At 44.2% G+C, this 25661-nt stretch overlaps 2 protein-coding genes across 4 annotated transcripts in view; one reads left to right on the plus strand and one right to left on the minus strand.

Annotated features, from left to right (window-relative positions):
- LOC147657324 (uncharacterized) overlaps positions 1 to 25661 on the plus strand; it is a 231195-nt gene that overhangs the window by 128583 nt on the left and 76951 nt on the right. For 2 of the 3 annotated variants that reach the window (XM_086909904.1, XM_086909900.1), the window contains exon 3: positions 11548 to 11666. In XM_086909904.1, coding sequence (XP_086766030.1) covers positions 11548 to 11666 — 119 coding nt within the window. Of the gene's footprint in view, positions 1 to 11118; positions 11316 to 11547; positions 11667 to 25661 lie in introns of those variants that run through there. The other variant, XM_086909901.1, reaches the window with a different exon arrangement.
- Best2 (bestrophin family protein) overlaps positions 1 to 25661 on the minus strand; it is a 37176-nt gene that overhangs the window by 4399 nt on the left and 7116 nt on the right. The window contains exons 2-5 of the mRNA XM_086909881.1: positions 18691 to 18801; positions 16191 to 16362; positions 12785 to 12914; positions 2050 to 2288 (exon numbers count right to left, since the gene is read on the minus strand). Of these exons, the coding sequence (XP_086766007.1) occupies positions 2050 to 2288; positions 12785 to 12914; positions 16191 to 16362; positions 18691 to 18801 (652 nt within the window). The remainder of the gene's footprint in view (positions 1 to 2049; positions 2289 to 12784; positions 12915 to 16190; positions 16363 to 18690; positions 18802 to 25661) is intronic.

Consider the following 25661-nt stretch of genomic DNA (forward strand, 5'->3'; position numbering starts at 1 on the left):
AGCGATCGACGGTATCTTTATATATCTTCACGCTTCGATCAAATCCGAGGAGAATTGTTTCCTTCGTATCGATGACGCGACACATTATCGTCCTTGACCGTGCAACCGTGCTCTCTTGAATCGCGCGCGCCAACCTATCTGGAAACGTGTTTCGTACGATATTTCAACGCAGCCCCCTATTTCACGAGATCGCACTCTTTTCGCGAAACTGCTCGTCGCGGTTCCGTTTCGTCACGAAAACGAAAACACTAGAGGAGAATAATAATTGCCGACCGACTCTTCCTGAACTCTTCCTCCTACTCCTCCTTCTCCTGCTCCTCCTCCTTATTTTCGCTAATTCGAAGCAATCCCACCGAGCATTTATCTCTCGCGAATCTCCGTAATGAAACGGCGTTTCCCTCGCCTCGCGATCGCGCTCCATTTTCCAACCGACTGATCGATAAATTGACGTCAAATTATCCATCGAGTTTCATTACCTATATATTTATATTTGTGTATGTGTGTGTGTGTGTGTGTGTGTGTGTGTGTATGTGTATAATTTACGAGAAGAGACACGAATAAGAAACGAAATTTATTTAACGATATGAGCGATCGATACTCGCGAAATTTCTTCGCTTTTGCTCGACGACGTTGATCGCTGTAAATTTATTACGTTATCCTTTGTAACACGTCCCACGGATGGATGACGCGATCTTGCTCGACGACCGATTATTTTTTTTTTTTTTTTTTCTCCTCTTTTTCCTTTTCCCTTCCTTCTTTTCGCCGCCGCGTAATCTCGACCGTGACTGACTCGATGCCGCTCGTCGCGCTTTTCGCGATTCGAACGTTTATTGTTAGCCATTCTTTTTCGAGAATTCCTTCGGTGTCCAATAATTTATCGAGACTGGACAAAGATCGTGTTCCAAGCATCGGTCACGTACAACCGAGATTACGTGGCGAATAGCTGTTTAATACCGCGAAAATGATGGCGTCCGCGGCCCGACAATTAGGGACGTTAGCTGATGAGCAATTAAACGTTGCACAATGCATACGTGCCGGCTAATTGCGAATGCGAAACATCTTTCCAAGAATGGATCCATTTTGTTGTTGCGCCGCGACGAATCGAGTCCTTCGAACTGAATAAACAGGCGCGGGCGGCCGTCACGTTGTGGCCGCCTCGAGCGTGGAACGGAAGATCGATCCGCCGACTCTCCTAACTCTCTTTCTTTCTTTCTTTCTTTCGTTCCAGCCGACGGCCGATCGAGTAGAGATGACGCGCCGAGTAGAGGGACGCGGTGATATCGACGCGTTGCAACCAGGTGATGATGACGTACTTTCTAATGATCGAGGCTGCCGCCTCGGCTCTCGGCTCGTTAACTCCGAACTGCAATGGAAACTGCTCAACCGTGGTCAAATCGAAATACACCGTTCGAAGAAACGGCCGTATCCCCTTAACGCCGAACGTGTCGAAGCGCGATTGTTCGTACTCTCGCGTGAAGATAAGCGTGGAACGAACGCGGTTGGAAGAGTCGGAAAGATACGGGAGAGATTGTCCATTGGAGAAAAACTTTAGATTGGAGAGGGGGGAACGGGAGAGAAAACGTGGTTATTGTAAAGCTAACAACGGAATTAAGAGTTACGCAATTCCTACTTCTAAGAGTACGCTGTCAACAGTATCAGACGGGAGAGAGAGAGAGAGAGAGAGAGACGGGAGGCAGGCTAACGATGAGAATAGGCACGGAATGAAGATGTTCGATGTTAAAACATCGTCGGTATTTCTCAATGACGATAAACGCCGTCATCGCAATTACCCGGCTTCTTAACGATATTTCTCAATGAGACTCGAAACACGCGGCATGATCGAATCTTGACTTTGACTCCGATCCTCGGTCGCTGGGAGGGGAGAACACTTTTTCTAAGCTCTGTCGTCTATTGAATTATACACGTAAAATTTCACGCGTAGGAATATGTCGAGTTGGCAAACGATCGCTTCTGAAAATTGGGTGTTCGCGTAACATTGACACTGCCGGCTGGTTTGTTTCTGGACCGTCGCAATATCGCGACACTTACCTGAGTGTAGACGAGGGGGACGCATACGGTGTCGTAACCGATTAGCGCGCCAAGCCTCTTCCGGATGTCGCTCAACTCGACGAGAAGGGTTTGCACCACTTGGTCGCTGGTTATCAACGCTTCCCTCCTCGCCCTGTTGATGATATTCGTCGCCCAGACGAGCGGCATCCAATATTTCGACATGGCGGCCTTCTTGTTCATCATCTCGAAGATCTTCTTCTCGGATTCCATCATCAGACCTGGAAACAACGTACGTTCGCTCGCTCATTTTCTCTCATTTCTCCGTTTAAACTTTCGAGGCGTGAAAACGAAACTATATCGAGGCACGAGAAACGTGGCACGAAGATCTGCCGCGAACTTTCACCGAACGAACCTACACCTAGACACGCGAAACGCATTTGCTCGATCGATAAATCCTACGAGTTTACTCTCTCTCTCTCTCTCTCTCTCTCTCTCTCTCTCTCTCTCTCTCTCTCTCTCTCTCTCTATATCCGTCGAATACCCCATCCGTACATCCGTGTAATCCGTTTGCTCGTTTACACGAGTGCACGCGAAACTCGTTACGATCCGCATCGGTTGCTTACGTTGTTTAATTATATATTCCACGTTTCCAGGAATATATACTTATTACATATTATAATCGGCTTGCATTCGGCCGATTGACACACGCGAACCAATAACCAGTAACGAAACGATAGTCGAAGGATAATTCGTTATTATCGTTATGCGAACGTTCTCGTTCACGGAGAAAAAGGTTGAAAAAATTGGGTGGGGAGAGGAGATTGCGGCGGTGTTGGGCAACGTGTCGGAAAGAAAGAAAGGGCTATTGTTTATCAACGTGATCGAGGAGCGAGGATTATATAATTTCTCGTGTTGCTCGTTGACCACACGTGACCACACGTTGGTAAACACGAAACACACGTGGAGAAGGATGCACATTGCAGGTAGCGCGAAAAAGAAGCGCGATCGAGAAGTCAGTCAGCCGACAGATGAGCGCAGCTCGAATAAGCGTAATATAAGGCGCAAAATGTAAGGCCATTGATTTCCGAATGAGAAGCAAACATGGAGAGTCGAGGAATGCCGAGTAGTTGTGCAGCTTTCCGTTCGCGTGTTTATTATGTAACCTTTGCTCGATATTTCTAGAACGAAGATAGCGATTGTGGCTACAATTAGCGGAAACATTAAGAAACCGCGATACACCTCGACGAACAAACTCGACGAAATTTTCTTCGACGAGTTTTCTACGGGAGACGCGATTGCATATAGCGAAATTTCATTCGACGCGTCTCGCTACAATTACTGTAGCGGCAATAACTGTAGAGGAGTCGAGGGGAACGACGACGATCGATACGATAATTCTGCTACGTGTTCCTCGTATTCCGCGTATATTCGAAACGAATATCGTACGTGTCGCGAAACGAAATCTGCGAAATCGAGAGATCGGTTCAAAGTACACAACGCGACGTACACCGTGTCTAATATCTGCATTGTAATTAGCGAGTGACCTCGAAATCGATACTGCACTTTTTAACAGCGTGCAATAACGAATAATGAGAGAGATAAAGAGAGAAAGAGAAAAAAGCATCGTGAGAAAACATCTTTCGTAAATAACAGTCGATTTCACAAACTGTTACTTTTCCCTCTATATAAACTATCTAAGAATAGATGGCCGCGAAAGCAAAGCGTTCGATTTTCATATGCACGATGCACTTTTATTTAAGAATTTTTCGAAACGTATCGAAAAATTTCGTACAACACGACAGCGAATCGCATCGAGGAACAATCGACGTTCCAGATTCTCTCTTCGGGTGGACTCTTTAACGATCGTCGTCCTCGGTCGCGTCGAAAAAAAAGAAGAAAAACGACGTTAAACGTCGGGGCGATCGCAGCGAGCATCGTAACTACGCTCGATCGGTATCCGATCGGATAACGGGAACGCGGTAATTTCTCTCGAGGGGGGAATCTTTTTATTGTTAGACCAGAAACGAGTGCGTTCGGTGCGATCGAGGATCGTGTAATCCGTGTAACGAAGCCCGAGGAATGGAACGGTGGAAAAAACGCGACGCTATCCTTCTTCTTCTTCTTCTCTCTCTCTCTTGAGAGAGAGAGAGAGAGACATAGTTATATACGCGAATATAACTCGTGGCCGGCTCGGAAGAAACGCCGAGTGTCCACGCGTCGTGGAGTGGCGAAGCGGTACGAAGCGAGTTCGGACGAAACGAGCTTGATTAGCAAAAAGCTAAGTAAACCGAGACCCTGTCGAAATCGGGAACGGACCGTTGGCGCGGTCGAAGAGGAGGAGGAGGAGGAGGAGGAGGAGGGTCGATGGAGGCAGGATTCGATCGATACGCGATCGGTTCCTTTATTCAGCGTGCGCGACCTTGACGCAACGGTCACACGGCTTTTGTACGATCGAGAATTTACAATCGAGAGAGTCGCGAGCGATAACTCATCGTATGATTCATGCGAATCGAATATGGCGCTGCGGACCGTATCCGAAGTACGACGGAACATTTACATTTAACGTTTAATCCATCCAGGTTTTCCGATCATCGATGCAATCGCGCCAATTTGCTTAATTTCCCTCCGATACCTCGAGCTAAAATTTTTAATTTTACCGTTACATCGCGCCACCATCGGCTGCAACTATCGGAAGAGAAATCGCATTAATCATCCTGCACGGAATTTCTGATAATATAATACGTATGGATGAAACGTAAAAAGTATCCTTCCCCTTTTTCTTTTCTTTCTTTCGAATATGAAACTTATCCCGGCGAAACCTTCGTCGAGACGCAGGTTTTCCCAGACTGTGGCTTATTCGGTCTCGGCGAAACTTGGCCGCTTTCGCGCGTTACACTTGGCGATTTTCGCGCGCGAAGGAAGGAGAGAAAGAGAGAGAGAGAGAGAGAGAGAGAGAGAGAGAGAAAGAGAGAGAAAGAAAAAAGAAGAAAAAAAAAGAAAAAAAAATGCGCGACGCCATCCACTCGAAACGAAATTTTTTCGAAAGCGAATATCGTTATTCGGAAGTGAATTATGCCCACTTTCACAGGTTTTTACGATTGGCGCGTGGGGGGGTCGATCGAACGGTGGAACCGTGGTACGACCGCGTGATAGTAGATATATCTACTACGGGGAACGACGACGACGACGACCACCACCACCACCACCACCATCACGCTATGATTCGATTCGTGTTGAAGACGGTGCGCCAATCGATCTTTCGGCGATTTTGCGCGTAAAAAGTCACGCGTAACGACACGCGAAACTTATTTCGAGAGAGATCACATCGATTAAAAATAAATCGGTAGACGAGACGAAATCGAATCGTAAATATCAACGAGAGCGTGTACTCGCTCGTTGATTAAAGGAGGGGGAAAGGAGAGGGAAAGAGGGGGATTGAATCTTGACACGAGTCGTTTACACCTCTGCTATAAATGTAACGTAATCTTAATGCGAGCCGATTGCGAGCCGATTGTAAACGAGTACGGATGCAACGTACACGTACGCGCGATGATGGTTCGCGTTAATGGCGCGATCATGGGGGAAAGAGGAACGAACAAAAAAAAAGGAAAAAAAGAGAAAAGGAGAAAAAATGGCGCAACGAGACAGATTTCATTATCATTTTAATCGAGTACGTAACGGGTAACAGTAGTCCGAAGCGACGAGCAAAACGGTAGCGGATTTTCAGAAACGATTACACCGAGCAAGGAGATATCTAAGAAAATTACGTGGTCGCGCAACGAGCAAGTTCACCGACTGAAACGACTCACTGGGCGAATAAGAAGAAGCCATACTCGTTTCCGAAGGATGTTTACCTCTCGAAAGCATCAGCTGAAGACGAAGATAAGCGAGCGGGAGGGAGCGGTCCGAGAGCAACTCGGATGCACTCGGAACGCAGAACGAGCAGGCTCAAAGAGGAGAATGGCTGTCGGGGTCAATAAACGCGAGGATCCTTGCTCGGCTGGCAAGGTCGCCACGAAGGTAAAAAATCAACCGTGCTCCTCGTCTCTCTCTCTCTCTCTCTCTCTCCCCTCCTCTCTCTCCTCCTCTCTCTCTCTCTCTCCCTCTTCCCCTCCCTCCCACCCTCCCTTTCCTCTCATTTTTGCCCGTTCCAACTTGCCGGACCGACGACGCCTGAAAACTATTCTCCTTCGGACGGAGAAAACCAGTCCCCCTCCCAGTTCCCAGTCCAGTTTGTTCTCCCTTAAGGCCGGTGCACAATCGCGAATCGTTGGGCGAACGAGCGTAATTTCAAGGGTGAAACCGGTGTCAACCACGGCGTCTCCGCATTTATAAGCTTTCCGGCGGCGCGATACGCTTGTTTTTTGGCGCGCGTGAGCGTGGACGAGCAGGCAGCCAAGTTGGAGAGCTCTCGTCGCTTGGCGCCGGTGAAATTGTGCTCCGATTAGGAAATATCGGCGCGTAATTAGAAGCGGGCAAGTTTAAATCCGTTGCGCGCACACGCGAGCATGGATGCGCCCTGAGTGTCAATAGAGCTGTCTGCCAAAGAGAAAATCGACCCGTCTCGCGCACGCCTCTACGGTCAACTATTCGCGGACACGTGTATATATATATATATATATATATGGATATATATGTATATACATATATCACGGTCACGATAGCATCGCGTCATTGACGATTTCACTATCGACGAACGCCTCGAAGGAACGGGAGAAATTCGTCGTCGAAACCGTCGTCTCGAACCAATTCGATGAGTTGAGAGAGAGAAGATAAATCGTTTCGTTGCTATTCTCGAGCTCTCTGTATTCTCGCTCTTAACGACTTTTTTTTGGGATATAATGTACGTTTGTAAACAGGTCTAAATTCTATCGTTTATATTTAGAAACGGTGCAGGTGGTTCAACGGGAAACACCTGAGATACGTTGCCTTTGAATATTCCAAGATAAAATAAGCCGTTGTTCCGAACTCGCCATATTCCGTTTCCTTCTGACGCACGCAACACTAATAAAACGAGGTGTAATAAACGGACATGAAAATACGATCGATTTGCACAGATGCGAGATGTTTGAATTATATATTCGTCATCGAGTCAATCAATAACGCTTTGTTCACGTGATCGCGTGAAATCAAAGTTCCTTCGCTATACACTATATATATATATATACTATATTCGCAATTGCGTAGAAGAAGATAAGGAGAAAGAAAAAAAAAAGAAAAGAAAAGTAAGAAACTTTACGAACGACGATTTCTTTGTTCGAGGTTGGTAAGAGTGACCCCCTTCGAAGGAACAGTCGTCGTATTTTCCAGCATTTCGATGGTGGAAATTAGGCCGTCTTGCAACGTTCGACAACGCGTACGCGTTCTAACTGTTCGCGGAAAGGTCAAGGAAAGAACGGAGGAGGAGGAGGAGGCTGGCTAGCAGCGCGTTCCGTTAATTTTCGAACGATCGATCCGAATCGCTTCCGTGGATCGTCGAAGGAAGGACGAATAGCTTACTTTCTTTTCGCCGCTCTCTTCTCCCACGGTTGATAAGGTTCGCGCGGATTTCCGTTTCCGCGTTCAAGGATCGAGACATCGCGTCGACACCTGGTCAAATCGGATCGGTTAGTCAGAGTGTCATCTCTCGTCGCAGCCGGGTATGATTATTTTCTTGCGCATCGAGCGGGCGCCGATAGTGGTCGACATAATAGAGGAGAAATTCTGGTCGGAACAATAATTCGTGCTAAATATAGGTAGCGCGTGCGGCGTATTACGGTCGGCCTTAAGAAGAGGACGGATACGGGATCGATACAGCGAGACAGCGAGTAGCGATGAAGAAGTGGAAGAGACGAGGAGGAAACGGGTTTTCGAGTTTCTTGCTCGACCCATCGTGGCCGACGTGGACGTGGCCGAGATGATGATGACGACGATGCCGAGCTCGAAGATAATGATGATGATGATGATGATGATGATGATGGCGACGGTGATGGTTTCCTCGCGCTCCACCACCGCAAATCCTCGAGGCATCTATCGCGAAGCTTGATATACACGGTCTAGCCAATTACCATTCGTGGCCAAAGATAGATTAAGGCCTTCGTTACGTTCCGTCTATATTTAAACTTGTAACTTTTTGCCCGGTTTTAACCAACCAACGGGTATCATTTACATACTCGTAATAAGTAGATTTCGATCGATGATTCGAGCGATATCGCGAGTTTCGAGGATAAAACGAGGATTACGCTACGAGGATTTTTCGTTGGGATCGCGGGGAAGGTAGCAAAGTCGTGATGCCGAGTTGGATGAGTAAAATGTTTCGAAAATCGAAATTGGCACGGCGATGGCGGCGATCGTTAAACGATCGGACGGTGGGGGGAGGGGGGGGGTTAATGGCGTGTGGAGGATAAATCGGGGAACGGTTGGAGAGAAGGTACGGTTGAGAGAGAAGGTAGGGGAGGCGCCACTGTAACGGTGAAAATGAATGGCAGTGACGAGAAGCGGCGATTGGAACGAGTTGGCGTTCGAACGAACGAATGCAGGCAGGAGGATCGAAAGAGAATCGAAAGACACGCGATCGACTGCGTGGAGAGGGATCCTTGGGGAAAAGCGGAGACAGACGGTGATTATCTTATCGAGTGACACCGTCGTATCGATATAATTTCAGACGGACTGTATAATTAGCGAAGGATTATTTTTTCCTTTTTTTTTTTTTTTTTTTTTTTTTTAGTATTTGCAGGAAAAGAAAGGGGGGGTGGAAGAAGGAGGGAAAGAGAGGCGCAGGAGGCGAGGAGAGAAGAAAAAGCGAGCACGACAAGCGAGCAAGAAGGAAGGAGGTTGTTGTAACGCCGCTTCGGGTCCGGGAATAGATGGTAAACTACATGGCAGAGTGGTCCGGTTGGCGCGTACCGCGAGCAAAACGAGTAGCACGCCAAGAAGGAAAAGGAAAAGGATGAGGAACTGGCGCCGGCGCTCCGGCGTTTCTAAGCGGTCTCGACTCGCTTCTTGAAAATTAGCCGGACGCACGTGAAAATTGCCTGGCGGCGCGAGTCGAGCCGTTCGATTTACGCCGGCGACCCAGCTCTCGAGATTCGCTCGAGCCTCGCTAATTTCCAGATCCCGATTCTCGCGGAATTGGTACACGTCTGTTAATTCTCATCTCTCTCGTGCCTGTCACCGCTGTTTCCTTTTTTTTTTTTTTTTTAATCATTTTGTCGTCTGCTTCTACGTTTCTATCTTCGATGCTTTTGTTTATACGACGAGCGTCGATAATTATTCTAAACTTAAACTTGTAATTACGCGGTTTACTTTTCGATAGGAAATATCGAGTCTAGACATTTTTTATCTTTCATCGATCGATGAAACTGTGGAAATTTCTGGAATTTTTCTTTTTTTCTTTTTCTTTTCTTTCTTTCTTTCTTTCTTCTTTTTTTTTCTCTCTACTTGTCAGATAACAGATTCGGTATTAGCACCGATTTGCATCCGCAAGAGTCTTTCGCAAGGTATTGCAAAAGTCAACGACCATAACGGTTAGGTTGCGATGCGACTGGTAAATAGAATCGTTTGCAATTTAAGCGTTCTAAAATCTGCTGTACGCGCGTTTTCGTACAGTTACGCGTTGAATACTCATTGCAATTGTCGAGAATTACACTCGACTTTTTTCTCTCGATTTCTTTCGGCAAAGAACCTTACGTTATAAAGGTAGAACAATTTATTATTTTATAACGCGCGTTTTAAAATTAACGAACAATCATCTTCTGGTATTTCGTGTTAAACATCATTTACTTCAAAAACGTCGCGCTTATTCTGTATACTCGCGAAATTTTCTTCCAAATTCGTCCTAAATCCGGCGAGAATAAAAAGAGAAAAGAGACGCGCGTGACATCGCGTCCGTATTAACGTATCGGCGAACGAAATCGAACGAAAGAAGCAAAAGAGATTGGATGGAACGGTGATTTCCGAGATACGTATATATATATATACACACGAGTCGAAAACGTTCGATACGATCCTTCCAACTTGCTCCTGTCTCAAGATCACGGCCGGTTACCATGTTTTATTTACACGATCGTAAATATATCGGCGTAATCCTTCGGAAGGTCGTAACGCCGCAAAATCACAATTACGTCTGGGTGTTGTACGCCGCCAGTCGGCACGTTCGATGTCACGCATCTAGAGTGGCGTCGGTAACCGCTTAAAATTCTGTCTTCTCTTTTTTCTCAAAGGTTGAAGAATGCGTTGCATCCTCGGCTACATGAATTATTAATGGAGATCTCACGCGACGATCGCCTCTTCTTCGTTCTCTGTTGTTGGCCGGACAAGCTCGTTTCCAGAGTCGGCGATAGAACGGATTTGGATCGTCTTCGCGAGCTTCTTTCACCGTGATGCAGACCAACCGACCGCACGTTTCTTTCGCGATTCGTGTGCGTGATACCAACGTGTTCACGTGTCCGCAAAGATAATTCCACGGAAGGATCGGTTTTTGCCCGTCACTCTTGTCACTTATTTCTCCGGCCACTGGGGAAGGGACAGGGGGAGGAGGAGGAGGAGGAGGAGAGGAGCCGGCGGAATGCTCATGTTCATGGAAGATTCGCGGAACAGGCGCCTGAAAAATCCGTGCTATTTCTAGTCGACATGAACATCCGCCACACGGTTCACAAAAACCGTTCGGGGGATTCGAGTCTTTCTTTTGCATCCTTAGAAACGGTTTCTTTCTACTTGTCCACGGATACCGTAAGCGTAATTGTGAAAATCGTTAGAAACAGTTTTTTCAATTGCATTCTAAATGGAGAACTTTTCTCCAGTTGCAATGAAATATGTCCAATCTTTTTCGAACACTATTACTGATCGTTCGTGACGTGATTTCGTTCTTCTTCTATTCGAGTTCTCGAATTCGAGAAATAATTTAAATTTAGGATTTCGAATAAAAAAATTTAACCAAAATTCCAACCTTCGATTTTTTCGGTGTACAAACGTTGGAACGTTATATTGTAAAATTGAAATTCAATTTCGAACATTCCGTTTCAATTTGAGATAAAAATTCTGCTTTGAATCGTGCGATACGTCTTTTTAAAAATACCGCCGTTGCGAGCTTCGCTTTAGCAATTGAACACTGCGCGCGCAAGTTTTACCGGTGTCAAACTAATATGGCGTACGAACGTCACGCGTATTGTCGCGATTTTTTTTGTTCAACGAATCGAACAAACGATAGACGTTTGTTGCGACGTATATGTACGTGCTCGATAACAACAAGTGTTCGCGATAACTTTTAGTTTGTTAATAGTATATTGAACAAATTCGAGGAGACAGAGGAGACATTATTTTATGCGGTATGTACAATCTTTACGAAAGAAAATTGATATCGAAACGCTTGTATCGTGAACAATAGCTAATTCAATAATAAGTAGTAAGTAAGCATTATTAAAGATACGTTACAATTATCGTAACGTCGAATTCGAGAAGGAAAATTTCTATTCATTTTGATACAGTAGTTGTAATCGTCTCGTCGTTCGTTTCGTTCGAATCACGAACATCTCGACGATAAATAAAACGTTGTTTCAGATTTATATGGAAAACTTTTCGAAGGATCTTCAACTACTTTGTCTTGGGAAATGGTCGATCGTTCGTCGAGCTGGGAAAAATGAATTTTTGCAGAAAATGGCGGGATATAAACGACAAGAGTGAGTAATACGATTTCCTATATAACGAGTGCATAACGGTCAAGTTTCCGAAAATCTAAAACTCGCCATACTCGAATGCTTGATGCGTACGTTCGTTCGTCTTACTCTCTCGTAAACAAGGATAGGACAAACGACGGTGTAAATTTAACGATCCGCGCATTCCTTCAAGGTTTTCAAACTCTAAGTAAAGAAAGTGTCGAAAGACAAAGTAACGACTCGAAACATATGTATAAATAACATTTCTATCACAGGCGTACAGTTACATGTTGTCAGGCAATCGTTTGAAGGTTATGCATGACACATGATTCAATTTCGATTAAATAACGGTTTCAGCATGCAAATACCACGTTGCTTAACATACAATGGATCCATACGAATTACTTATTAAGGACTAATTGTAATTCCTCGGGGAATGCCGAAAATCCCCATTTTGGAAAGGATTCGCGTATTTCTATCGTTATTAAATCGTCCTTGTTACCATAAAAAGCGCTTAATTGCGTAGGAAGTGGCGTATATGTGTGTGTGTGTGTGTTAATTGGTTAAATACGTCCTCGAAGTAGCAATTCGAATCGGCAGAGAAGCGATTCGAATCGAATCGTGCGTCCGCTTCCAAATTATATTTCGCGTTCAATCCTTTATTACGAAACAATTTTATTTTGTTAAATTGAAAATTACGATTCGTTACGTCCAAATTTTTTGCGTTTGAATTTTGCAATAAAAGATATAGATGCAAATCGATGTATAAAAAACGAATAACGGATAAGATCAATCGTATATAGAAATAACTGATTTGACACAACGTGTCGCGAATAAATCTTACGTAACGTACTGGTATGAGGCGGAATATAATATTAAAAAGAAAAAAAGAAAAAAGAAAATTCAATCCGAATAGAAACAAGAGATATCGATTATTTTTCCTTTTTTTTTTTTTCCGTTGTTACAAAAAAAAAAGTTATACTTTTTCGTCCCGTTTAATTTCGTAAATAATTCGACCGTCCGATTCGACGAAACGGGAGTGTTTAAAAATATATATACACGCGTTTCTTCCTTCCTTCATCGTCGAATAAAAGAAAGTAAACTGGTCTAGGATAATAAAGTATATACGGTAACTCACTGACCAACATCTACGATGTGCTGAAGCGTGGGGAATCGTCTCTTAACGCGCAACGAAATCCTTTGCAGCGTAATGACGTACGCGAGTACCGCGTACCTCACGATGTTTCTCCTCATCAGTCTGCCTCTTTCGTCCTGCAATGTGAAAATATTATAAAATTATTTATCGACTGGCCGTTTCGATCAACGTTTTTCAACGAATAAAAATCGTGTTACGGCGGTGAATTGCACTCGGCGCGGAAGAAAAAGTAGGGGAGAAACGGAAGACGACGGCGGTTCTCTCTGGGTAAAAGGACGAACGTTTCTTTCGTTTCTCGTCCCGCCGCGTCTCCCCCCAAGGTCATCGAACAGCATTCTATTACGCGGGATAATGGAATATTCATAGGCAGCGATCAAACGAATAAGTACGGAGAATGAAAGGAAATCGGTATCATCGATACGTGTTCGATACAAAATTCGTTTCCTTGGCCGCACGAATGCCGGACACGTTTCCCATGTCTTGTACGCACTTTCCCCTTGTTCTTTTGGCCCGTGATCGCGAATCCGTGGTCGGTTTCCAACCGATTCCATTATATCGATCGAAGAAAAACCCACGGTGGCGCCTGCCGGCTATTTTTCCTTTCGTTTTCTGGCAAACGACGCGCGCGCATTTTGTAATCGCGTACGCGTGGCCGTTTTGTAATCGAACGTCGAACACGCGTGGTCGGTAAACGATCGCGCACGCTCGACGGAATGTCAATTTAGCCACGGAAATCGTAGCGAGCGGTTCCCGAAAAATTTCCACGCGCGATCGGTTCGTTTTCATGGGGGAAAAAAAAAAAAAAAAAAAATGTAAAAAATCGATCGGTCGTTTTCCGCCGCTTGATCGTCGAAACGACCGATCGGTGGTAATCGTGTCGGTAATCGTTAATTGAATCGTTACGTATGTGGAACACGACGAGATTCGGATGAAGCGTTTTGTGGATCGAGGCACGTCTCGTTCGCTCGATATAATGCGCGCAACGATCGAAGAAAGTTTGTCGAAACTAAAATTTTCGTCCGGCTAATAACACGTGGACGGTGAACGGCGCGCACGGCCACGTGCTGATTTAGAACGAACCCGTCGCGATCTGTACGAAGAAAGTTGGCGAATCGATCCACCCAAACACGCTAGAAAACGCGATTCACTTCTCGATTATAATTAAACCCAGCGCCTACGCGCTCTTTTGTTTCGCGTTCTCGCGTTTTCGACATCGCGTACGTTCGTTTCCACTTTTCGACGATCCAATTTCGACTCTTTCTTCGCTCAACCGTTGCTGTAATTACGAAATACGAATATAAACGCGTCGATTATTATTATTATTATTATTATACGCGTACACACGAGCCCACACGGTTGAGAAATTTATTTTTTGCGTTGCATTCCTTTTCTTTTCTCGCCGTCTAACTTTAAAAAAAAAAAAAAAAAACGTGAAACAGAATGAGCTTACGTTGCGTTCCATAAAGTCTCTTTCTCTCTCTCTCTCTCTCTTTTTTAACGACTCACAATTATAGATTAATTAGTCTCGTGTAGATTCTTCCTATACAATTTGCCCGGAGCGATGCCACGTTATCAATCTCTCTAGGTATTCGAAACTCGCGCAAGAATCTCAAAGGTTAATCCGATTGCTGTTGAGACTCTAAACGAGCTCTTCGAGTTTTTTTTTTTTTTTTTTTTTTTTCTATCTCGGTTGATCAATCCTCTCTCGGTAAATTGAAACGAATAGTAACGGTAAACGTAACAAAGAACGTAATAAAAGCTCGTAGCTTTCGTCGAGGGATCTCGTTTCCCCGAGAGAGACGAACCGAGCCGAAAAAACCTTTTTCTTCTCGGTTTCAAAAGGCAGACGTCCCTTCTTTCTCGGAATTCCGCGACTTGACGTCGCGCGTGTAAAAATGCACGGGTTGGCAGCTTGAAAAGGATCCTCCTCGCGGAGGAGGAGGGGGAGTGAAGGTGGGAGTCGAGGCATCCTTGTTGCCTCGCGGGACCTGAATTCCAATTAGATTTCAATGAAAGGCAGAGCCCAGAAGCTCGTGCTGCCCACTCGGTGCTGCTCATTCACAAATCCGACACTTGGTGCGTATCACCTCAATCACTACATAGCTCTCTTCTACGTACGGGAAGAAAATTACCGTTTCGTGTCTCGAGACCTTGCCCATTGATCGCGACTCCTATTTGGTCCGCGCAGATCTCGCGCGTGCGCGTTTCGAAATTGTCGAAACTGATCGCTTCGATCGCGAGTATCGGTGGTGGCGTAACGCGTTCTCGTTAAACGCTTCGATCTGACGGCACAATTTCCCGCCACATGGAAAGCCAGACGGAAAACTGTGATATCCAGTTCCGTGGTGGTCGCCGGGTTCGAGCGCGGGAAACTCGACGCAGCCGCGAAGAGTAACGAAGTAACGGACGTAACACTTGTTGATCGCAAGTCGTGCGCGTAGGTTCGTCTTTCTTTCTTGCCACGATACGAACGTTGCACTTTCACTTCGACGTCGTGTCATTGACCACACGCTCGCAAGATCGTTCCTCCGACGAATTCGAAACTCGTCTCTGATCGAACCGGCCGATCGCCGATATCGGTTCTCGGGAATCGCGACCGACGATTTTCGTTCGTGTTAAATTGCTTGGTCGAAGAAGAAATATACATATATGTGCGTGCGTGCGTGTGTGTGTGTGGTAACGAGTCGCAATTTAAAAAAAAAAAAAAGTATGCAAGGTAATTATTGGAAAGGCTGTTCGCGTTCGTTGTTCGCAGGTTTAATTAGATAAGGATGAAGTAATACGTGGAACGTACGATGGACGTACGATGAAAGTACGGGAGTAAACGCGGAGTTGGTTCGTAGGAACGTAACTTTCGTTATCGGTGGTATAGAGCAGGCGATCAGAGAAAGTAACGATAATGGGCGACAATTTCACGCGCTCGTACACGTGTGCCAGAGAAGTTGGAATCGCGTGCCAAGGGTCGGTCGAACAACCTCTCGAGAAACCGAGTCTATCGTCTCCGATCATCCGTTAGACCTCACCAAGAGGAAGAAGAAGAAGAAGAAGAAGAAAAAGAAGAAGATTCGCTCGACTGCCAATTATGGGATGATCATTCCGCGCATTTTTTTCGCTTCTAGGTGTGGCGTGACTCCGAGAGCTGGCACCTACTTAGGTTAACGACATCGAAACGTGTCACGGCAATTCATTAGCGTAATGAGACAAACGCAACGATCACTGTGTATCCGTGCAAGGCTGCGTTTATCGCGTTTCTTTCGAATCGCCTCGGAAATTCCGTCTTCCGTCAAAGTTACGATATTTATTCATTTATTTTATTTATTCCCCGCCAATTGTCGATTCCCGATGTTTCGTCGAATTCAACATCAACTCTCTTTGTTTTTCGTTATACTTACGTTACCAGGAATAGCCGCGCTGATAAAAAGGGCGAGGTTGTCGGGCCAGGGTAGCAGCTTGTATTGTTCCCACCATCGTTTTACCACCAGGCTCACGTAAAATCCCAACACGAACGACATCGGTATCGACTCGCTAGAATTGCCAAAGTAGTATCGGATCTTTTCGAAGATTCTGCAACAGACAGATCGCCGCACACTCTTATCGCGTGTATATGTCACCTGTTTCGAAAAAACCTGATCGTGTTTATTATTGGGAAGGAAAGGATCGAGAGAGGGCGGCGTTTTTCGCGCACGATCGCGCGTTTAAATATTTGTTTAGCGTGGTGGAATTCTCGCGCCGCCGCCTCTCCAACAAGTGGAGCAAGGTTGAGGTGATACCGTCGCTCGACCAGATACCACCGCACTACCGGTCTCGCGTACCGGTAACGCTCTTGGTAAATTGGGAATTTCCATCGAAATTTCACAGCTGCTCGCGAAAATCTGTTAGCGGTTCGGATCCTCGCGATCCGCTCTTTCGGACGTTCCACTTTTGCACGCATCGCGCGCGCAGGTGTTATATTTAGCTTCGCGTCGAGCAACACTCTGTCTATCGCGAAATACGATTAGAGTTGTATGATTATAGTGGTACGTTAAATAAGCTAAAAGAAACTCGAAGAATTTAGCGGATTGCACACGTGTAGGATTGTAGATACGCCCGTTTACAATTAGAGGATCTTAAGGTTAACGCACCTTTGTTTACCTCGATTTACCGCTTTGATTTTGTTTGTCTTTGAAGATAGTGACGATCAAGAAGTGAATCGTAGAATTCGGTTTATTCGGTTAAGTTACGCGTGAATTTTTTGGTTGGACGAAAAATATTTACACTACTTATTCAATTTTTATTCGAAAGTTTTTCTTTTCAACCCACGATATCATCAGTGGTAAAAAAAAAAAAAAAATATTTAAAGAATAGATAAAAAGTATGAAAAAGAAAACTTTTACGTATTTTTTTTTCTTTTTCTTTCTTTTACAAATTACAAAGGCGTGAAAAAAAAAAAAGGAATATCGAAAGTGTGAATGGCGATATTAAAAATTCTACGAAATTTTATTAAAATTTACTTGGTTGGAAATACTTGGCGAAATACTTGGTTGAAAGTATAGGATCAGGAGCAAGTTTTTATTCCCATCCGATCCGGACGGCTCTTCCTATGATGGTCGGGACCCGTCCAGTCTCCCCTAACCTGAACCGGCCCTTACGATTCTAAATTTAGACCATGCGAATCGAAGCGGGTCCAAACGAGGGTCCGTTTTAACATCCACCAACCACGGGATCCTCTTTCCTTTTTCTCCTTTTCTTATCTTCGCGTAAATAACAGGTTACATTTTTATGCGTCTTTTAATGCCTACCCTGGACGAGCCCCGCCACATTCCGCGGCGTATTATACAAAATTCGCGCCTTGTACGGGAGAAACAATTTTATATACGATATCCACGATCAAACCGTGTCGAATGTACGTAGTATATCTAAAACAGACGCGTAAAACGTTCTTACGATTTTACGTGTTTCGCGTTTTTCCTTTCTCTCGTTCTTTTTTCGTTCCACGAACGAAATTCCTGACTTTTAAATCGACGGAACGAACGAAGGAACATCGGTCGGATCCTCCCTTCTTCCGGATAAATCGTAATTAAACAAATTCACTTTTATCGTGGCCGATTCGTACGGGCGTTTGTATTGGTGCGAGCAACATTCGTTGGAGAGTTTATCGGTGCTTATTGTCGTAAAAGCTTCGTGTAAAAGGGTAACGACGAATCGCGAAACGCGATGATAAGAGGAAAGGAAAGAAAGAAGGAGAGAGAGGTTCTATTCGTGCGCGAAACAAAAGAGACGATATAACGCTGATAAAAAGAAGGAGGGTAGGGGAGCGGGATTGTCGTAAATTTGCCGATATCATAACCGATGAAACACAATCCCGGTCATGGTATAGAAAGCTTTGTTGCTCGACCAAGGTCGATGTCGCAAAGTTCGCAGTTATGGCAGCATGATACTCGCCCATCGTGTAACCATCGTTTCTCGCGAGATAAAACCTCTCGTGAATAGAAAGATATTTTTATCGTATTATTTTCCTCCTACCAACTCGAAAAGATATCGTTTGCGTAAAATTCTCAACGGAGGACGAGAAAAAAAAAGTGCAATTCTGAAAAATGAAATTAATCCAATCCTTGGAAACTTTGAAACGAAATTCAGTCATATTTCTGTTTTAAATTCTCGTATTATTATTATTATACGTCGCGTTTGTGAACAAACTATTATAACGTTTCTATTCCGTTTCTCGAATGATTTTTATTTTAAACAAAGGAAAATTTTGTCGATGCTTCGATTCTCGATCTTTCCCGAATCTTCTTACCGAATTTTACTCGATCAATTTTCGCAAATTTACGTTCCCTTACGTCAAGGCGTCAACGTTCACGGAGGGAAACTTGACGGCGGGAAGATATTCAAATTAACTATTCGTGTACTCACACCCGCTGCTGCTCGTTCAACGCATATCGATACGTGAAATTGATGACGTAGTAGACGAACAGGTAGGCCAACAATTCTCGCCAGATTAGCTTGTAAACGGATCCCCTCCATCTGTGAAAATGAAAAATACATATTCGTATTATTTACTGTCACTCGTGCAACTATACCTTCGAACGAGTGCTTTGTTATTTTTCGGGATTGGCCTATTCGAACGATGTCGATGTAAAAAAAAATTCACGAACAAAAAATGTTTCCTCGCTGTAATTAGTTAGGGAAAAAATAGAAATCGGACGATCGTGGACGTCTTTTTGAGATTAGATCGTGATCGTGGACGATAAGGACGATGATAGACGGGCATATTCGGCAAGTGTCGAAGACGGTAAGAAATGTGTGTCAGGGTTAGACCGATTTTACGAGTACGAGTGAATTAGCAATTATATATTTTTCGTGTTGAAACGCTTCGTCGTATATACCCCGAGTGGTGGCACACATTGCGAGTGCACGATTTCGAAGGATTCATTGTTATTCGCCAGTTTTATAGAGTCATTAAACGTTTGCGGGAACGTGGTCGGTAGAGAAGATATAATTGCGGCAGGCACGTTGAAATGATCGAAGGACGACGAATACCGAAGGTTTCGTCAATACCAATCGCGAAGCGACAATGACTTTAAATTCAAATCCCGCAGCTGTAGATAGCGCGATGAAACGTAGCGCAAACGAGGCCAAAGTGAAAACCCGTGAATTATCGACGGCCGTTCTATCCACGCGTTCTTTGCTCGACATACCGGTAAACTAAACTGTGCTAGGTGTGCTAAGTGTGAAAAAAAAAAAAATATATATATATATATATATATATAAAACATTTGTCAAAAGTTGTTGGTCGTTTCGTCGCGGTGGAAGGAAATAATCCTATTGTACGATTCGTGTTTGTATTTCATTACATAGGAAATTATAGTTCGGTTGGCATTGAAACTATGGAGAAAGAAAGCTGCGTAAAACCACCTCGGATATCCGGTGCATTGAAAGTATTTCGTCCAACTGTATTCGCAAGGCCGGTAACGAGCGGGTAACAACGTTCGAATCGTTGTTTTCTAATAACCTTTCGCTCGCGCGCAACGAGATCCTCGCCAATTCCTTTCCCTTCCAATGATCTTCTCGTTGGAACAAATTTCTCGTTACGCCGTCCATCGATCGTATTGTAAACGATTCTTCAAAATGACGCACGAAATTTGCCCCGTGGGCGTGCCACGGAATTCCTCCTCGGTATATTTCCATCAATGACGAAATCCTAGTCGCGCGACAAACTCTACTCGATCGTTATTCCATCGTTATTCTAGAAATTTCAAAACGGAGAGACGAGAGGGAAAAAAAAAAAAAAGGAAAAGAAAAAGAAGAAGAAAAATGTTATTGGAAATGAGTGAAAGTGTAGCGGTACATTTTATATTCGAGCACGAATACGTCGAATTCTGAAACACGTTTCGAAACTCGATAAAAACAATACGATGTTGCTCGTCCGAGAGTTTCTCAAAGATATTCGTCGCGAACGGGCGACGAAATCGTTGCGCAATCGTGCTCACGCGAAGTTGGTCGCGGTGCACGATAATGATAGATGATAAAAATCGCGACGTCTATGAATATATCGCTTTATTTGCGTGTCAGTGGGTCATGGTGGAGAGAAGCATTGTCCCACACGATTGGTACGATGCGCGGCCGCACACACCCGTCGAACCCCCACGTGTGCAAATGCGTGCCGTTGCACGCGCTACGCGATATTTCTGCGTACGTTCTCCGGCCATTACCAGCCGACTCGCCATTGATCGATCCGATTGCCATTGCGCATTTATGCCCAACCGAAGCGAAATATCCGTCTATTCGCGCGCGAAAACGAAACGATTAATTCGATCGACGACAGAGTTTGGACGGATTTTCTCTCGAACTCGAGAATGTGAACCGCTCGGATAAATTGTGCAGTAATTGGGTCGATTTAGGTCGTTGCGAATCCATCGATCGATCGATGGAGGTACACGTTTCGTTTCCGGTTATATCTTGCGGAAATCTCGAGAAGATTCCGCGATCGAACGATTGATTTATGAAATACTTAAACACGTACAAGGTATGAATGTAATTATGGAATGGACGACCCAACGGCGCTGCATATTTAATCGCATCTTTCAAGATAATGTTTTGTGCATTGCGTCACCGTCCACTGGTGATTTACATGAATTTGTACGTCGAATCACGGAGATCTCGACGACCAACAATACGTTACGAGGTACTTACGAACAACGCGAACTTCTCTCCGTCACAAAAGATATTTTTCCGACCGATTCGCATAATTCTCGACGAGTCGAGAAACGAGTATTTCGCGTAACCGAGTCGAGTTAAGTAAAAAAAAAAAAAAAAAAAAACGATTTCGAACTCGAACCCTTTTCTCGAAGGGACGCTTTTGAAAGCTCGTTGTTCGATTCGAACAATCGTATCGTGAATCGTATCGTTATTACGCCTTTGATCGAAAATGAATTTTCATCGGCGGCGAGCAATCGATATTTTTATCGAGGCGACGGGATGGAAGCGAAGAAGACGTTGCAAAGCAGTCGAGCAGTTTAACGACATCGCGACGCTTCGCGGACAACCGAAGCGCGTGCTCGGTTATCTTCGTGGCGGGTGAATGGGCGAGGACGGTCGACGTTACAGTCGACCAGATGTCGAGCATTATAACGCGAGATGATTACAATACCGTGGCGGTGGTGCGCGGATCGTTTCCTTTTTTAGTCTCTCCCTTTCTCTCCTGCGCTCTGTGCTCTCGTTTCCACGAAACGCGAAATCGCCTCGTGTCGCGTCCCATCGAATCGAATTTCGAAAATTGAAAATTCGATTGGAACGTGCGAATCTTAATCGTTTCTCCCCGAGAGATTCCCAACTTTCTTCGTATTTGCAACGCTTGCGTAATCCAAACGTTTACGACAGAAATTTCGAGCGATAATTGATCATCTCGCTTTCTCGAGAGACGAACGGTCGAAAGTTTAATGCGAAAATTTCAGGCTGAAATTCGTAAGCAATAATCAGAACCGATTGTTTTCAACAATTCTTTGAAAACTTGTTCCGATATACGCGTTAAGACGCGTAGGAAGTGACTGGTGCGCTATAACTGCTTTCGTATCACCGCGGAATGTTAAATATTGGTGAAACGTGAGTCACCGGTCGCGTTAACTAGCCGCGGCGTTTTCGCCGAGTCGATTATTTATCGTGCGCGCGTCGTGGTGTCCGCGTTTCGCGAAACGATCCAGAAGAATGTGATCTCGCCGGTCGTTGCTTTCCTCCCCCCCCCTCCGGGAGGAGTGTAACAGCCTGCCTCACGGTAATAAACTTTCCTTAATTTACACGCTCGGTGTTATGCAAATTTCCCGGCGAGAAACAAGCGTTCCAACGGGCGGCGAAACCGAGGTATGCTTGCGCAGCGCGGCGTAAACGCGGCCGAGTTACGAAATAATTGCGCGTGGAGCATCGTTTTACGAAACCCGGCCGGGAAAACTTCGTTGCTTCGCCCCCTCGCTCAACCGATTTTTCACCACCGATTTTGCCCGGCCCTCGATCGATCCGTACGTTTCAAATATATGGTTGGAACGCGGCGATGTTCGGACGATTATCGGCCCCGATTATCGAATTCCGAAGAAACGAGCGCCGCGTTTCGTATTCGTAGGAAGGGATATAATGGTCGATTCGGAGACGGTGGGATGCCGGTCACGCGCGAGGTCGCGTGTTCCAGCACGCGGGAAGCGCGTTAAATCGACGGGGAAGAAGGGCGAGGCGATTGCTAGGACGAAATTGTCTCTGGTGAACAGGGAAATAAGGGGCTGGACAAATCTTATGCTCGTTCCTGACGCGTAAAGTAACGGTCGTCCATACCGGTCAAGGCTCGCCTTTTATCGCTTTTCTTGTATCTTCTTGTATCTTCTCGGTTCGTTCCTTCGAACGATTCGTTTCTATCCGACCGTTTCTTCCGGATTCTTCTTCCTCTTATTTAATCCTCCGTGTTTAATACGCGCGCGAGACGCTGTTCAAGCGCGTTACATCATTCTTATTTACCAAGAAGACGAATGGTTGGAAGACGAAATCGAAAAGCGGAAGTGAAAATGTAATCACGATTCGACCGAAAAAACACGGCCGACGAATCTGCCGTTTCATCCGTTCCCCCGTCGTTCTCTGCCGACTCTTCTTTTCAACCAACGCTGCTGAATTATTTATGAAAGACCGCGAGAACTATTCTTATTGTTAGATACCCATTCCCGAGGATGGGATTCGAAGAAGCTGAGATAATATATCTTTACGGCAATATACCTCTGTCCTTCTCTCTGTTCTTACGTTGAATTCTTCCAGCGCGAATCGTTTTAACACGAAAGGAGATGGAGAGAAAACGCTTTCGAAAATTTTACGTTTGAATAGCGATAAAAAAAAAAAAAAATTGGTGTTTGATTGGTCTTCTTCTAACCGCTAGTAATTCTCTAGAGACGTTATCTACACTCTTCTTCCGTATAAAAGAGATTTTTTTTTTATCAACGAAATTAAATTATTTATATTCGGAAATCGGGTACAACTCGACACAACGATGCGAACAAAAAACGAACAGCGCGATACCGATATTATTTCGGTTAAACGTGTATTTTCTGCTATATAAATACCCTATAAATATCCCTCTAAATACTCGTCGAAAAACGAATAGAAACCGCATCTCTTTACCCGGCGATCGCTTAATTCGTTCGAAGAGAGGAATCGTCGAGGTTCGAGAGGATAAAAATATTACGTAAAGAACGGAGAGGAAAAAAAAGTGTCGGGACGAAGGATCCTTGCATAATTAATCGTTTCGAATCGTTTAAACAAAGTACTTGGAATCGTCCAAATTATATTTCACGACAATCCCCATACTGCTCGCTGCTCGACGTTGAAGAATAGGTTTAGATCGAATTATGCTAATATTAGTCTCGTTAAAATTACGAGCATTACGAATCCTGATCCTTTTGTTCCATCGGTCAAAGTACGTTTAACCGTTTCTATATAAACGCTTCTTTCCTAACAAGCTGGCAAGTTTCTAGTCTCGAAATAAGGAAAAAAGAACGTAGAGAAAACGTATCTCTCGAGATGTACACGTTAGATAAATACGGGTTTTTCAAACTATTTTATTTTAAACTCTGTTTAAACACGAATGTTACCCACGTTTTCGAAAATCTCGATTCAAAAGGAAGAAAAAAAAAATGGGGAAAAAAATATTGGAACCTATTTTTTGGCGAGTATCGAGGAAGGTGAGAATCTTCGAAGCTAGGTTCGACCGATCCCCGGGACGGGGATACCACCTTTTTCGAGGCATCTCGAGTGATTTATGAATCGTTGAAATCGCGGCTCAAATGCGTGATTTACGAGTTCCCATCACCGCTTCAGAGAAATATGAATTATATTCGAAACCGATTTACGTTAGCCTTTCAACTCGAATGCTCGGTTGAAATATGGGCCAGGCTACTTGCTCGAAAGTTTGTGCGAAAACGAGTCTCGAAGACGAATATATTTCACGTATATAACGCTATGTATCTTCATTTGGGGAAATCTTTATTCTTCGTAGAAATCTTCGTTGATGAAAATAAATAAATAAATAAATAAGTAAATTGCCGTATATATCTTCTGGATATATACGAAGTGAATGAGAATCCAAAAAATGGAAACGAGTATAGAAAATGATTCGACATCTTGTTCAACCAGGAAGAGAACTTATCCGCCTACGAATCGACGTTCTCGTAACGAGAACGAATAAGCATTGTTACGAAAGCGAACAGATGTTCGAGAAGATGATACGGATGTAAAACTAGCAATGGTATAACAATATTTCGATCTTCTTAACGCAATATCACTTTGCATTTACATCGCGTGTGTCTACGAACGCTTTGATGGCCACTTGTATCTGCGACGCGATGAATTGGACGAATACGTTGAAACGAAACGGATTATACGATTGGAAATTCGATTGTGGAATTGACAAAAAAAAAAAAAAAATTGCGTTCTTATCATAAAAAAAAAAAAAAAAAAATAAAGAGCGTTACAATCGCATTGATATTGTTTCGGAGATATTCGATCTTGGATTATACATCGTTGCTTTACATCGCGAATATCGAAAGTTCGGAACGTGAATGGCGCCATCGTTGCGCTGGTGAGAATGATAGTTCTCGCAGTTACGACGTAAATGAATAGATTTTGAAATATATTTATTAATTAGAGAGCGGGCGAAATAATTCGATCGAAATTTAAAATCCGAAATTAAAAAGATGACCGATCGATCCGATCGATTTCCCATTGTGCATGTGCGCGCATAAGTATAATACGATATCTGAATACAATGCGTATCACGATCATCATTGAGATCATCAAATGTCGTTATGATCGATAATAAAATTCTAAAAGGGGAAAACAAAAAGAAAAAAACCATCGATTCATCGTAATTTTCTGTATGCCGTTAGAAGGAAGACACTTGCCGCTCATGCAGTCCCATGAAAGCAATTGCGGAAGTACGCGGGTACGGTCAGTTTACATAAGCGCGGTGGGCGATTAGCATCGACTATTCGGTTGCTAATTAATCGTATTGTAAGAACGTGGATTCGACTGTTGAAAATTACGCTACGTTACAAGGCCTTCTGTTCTATTGCTTGGGAATTTCGCGAGAAACCATCCCATTGTTTGTATTACTAATGAGTTTACGCCACTCGACCAACGTTCCTTGATCAACGGCAGAAAGGTAAATCAAACTTGCCGTATATATATCTATATATATATATATAGAAAAATTAACGAAGAAAACGATTCCGTGATTTACAATGCGTTTAAAGAGAACGAAGATATCTTCCTGTTCAAGGATAAGCGTCGTTCATTCCTCGCACACAATTCGAAGAATTTTGAAAGCAAATTGATGGTCTCTAGACGATTGTCGCGTT

Source organism: Apis florea, unplaced genomic scaffold, assembly GCF_048593485.1.
Source record: "Apis florea isolate Af1SG1 unplaced genomic scaffold, ASM4859348v1 contig_3170_pilon, whole genome shotgun sequence".
In the NCBI taxonomy this organism is placed as follows: domain Eukaryota; kingdom Metazoa; phylum Arthropoda; class Insecta; order Hymenoptera; family Apidae; genus Apis; species Apis florea.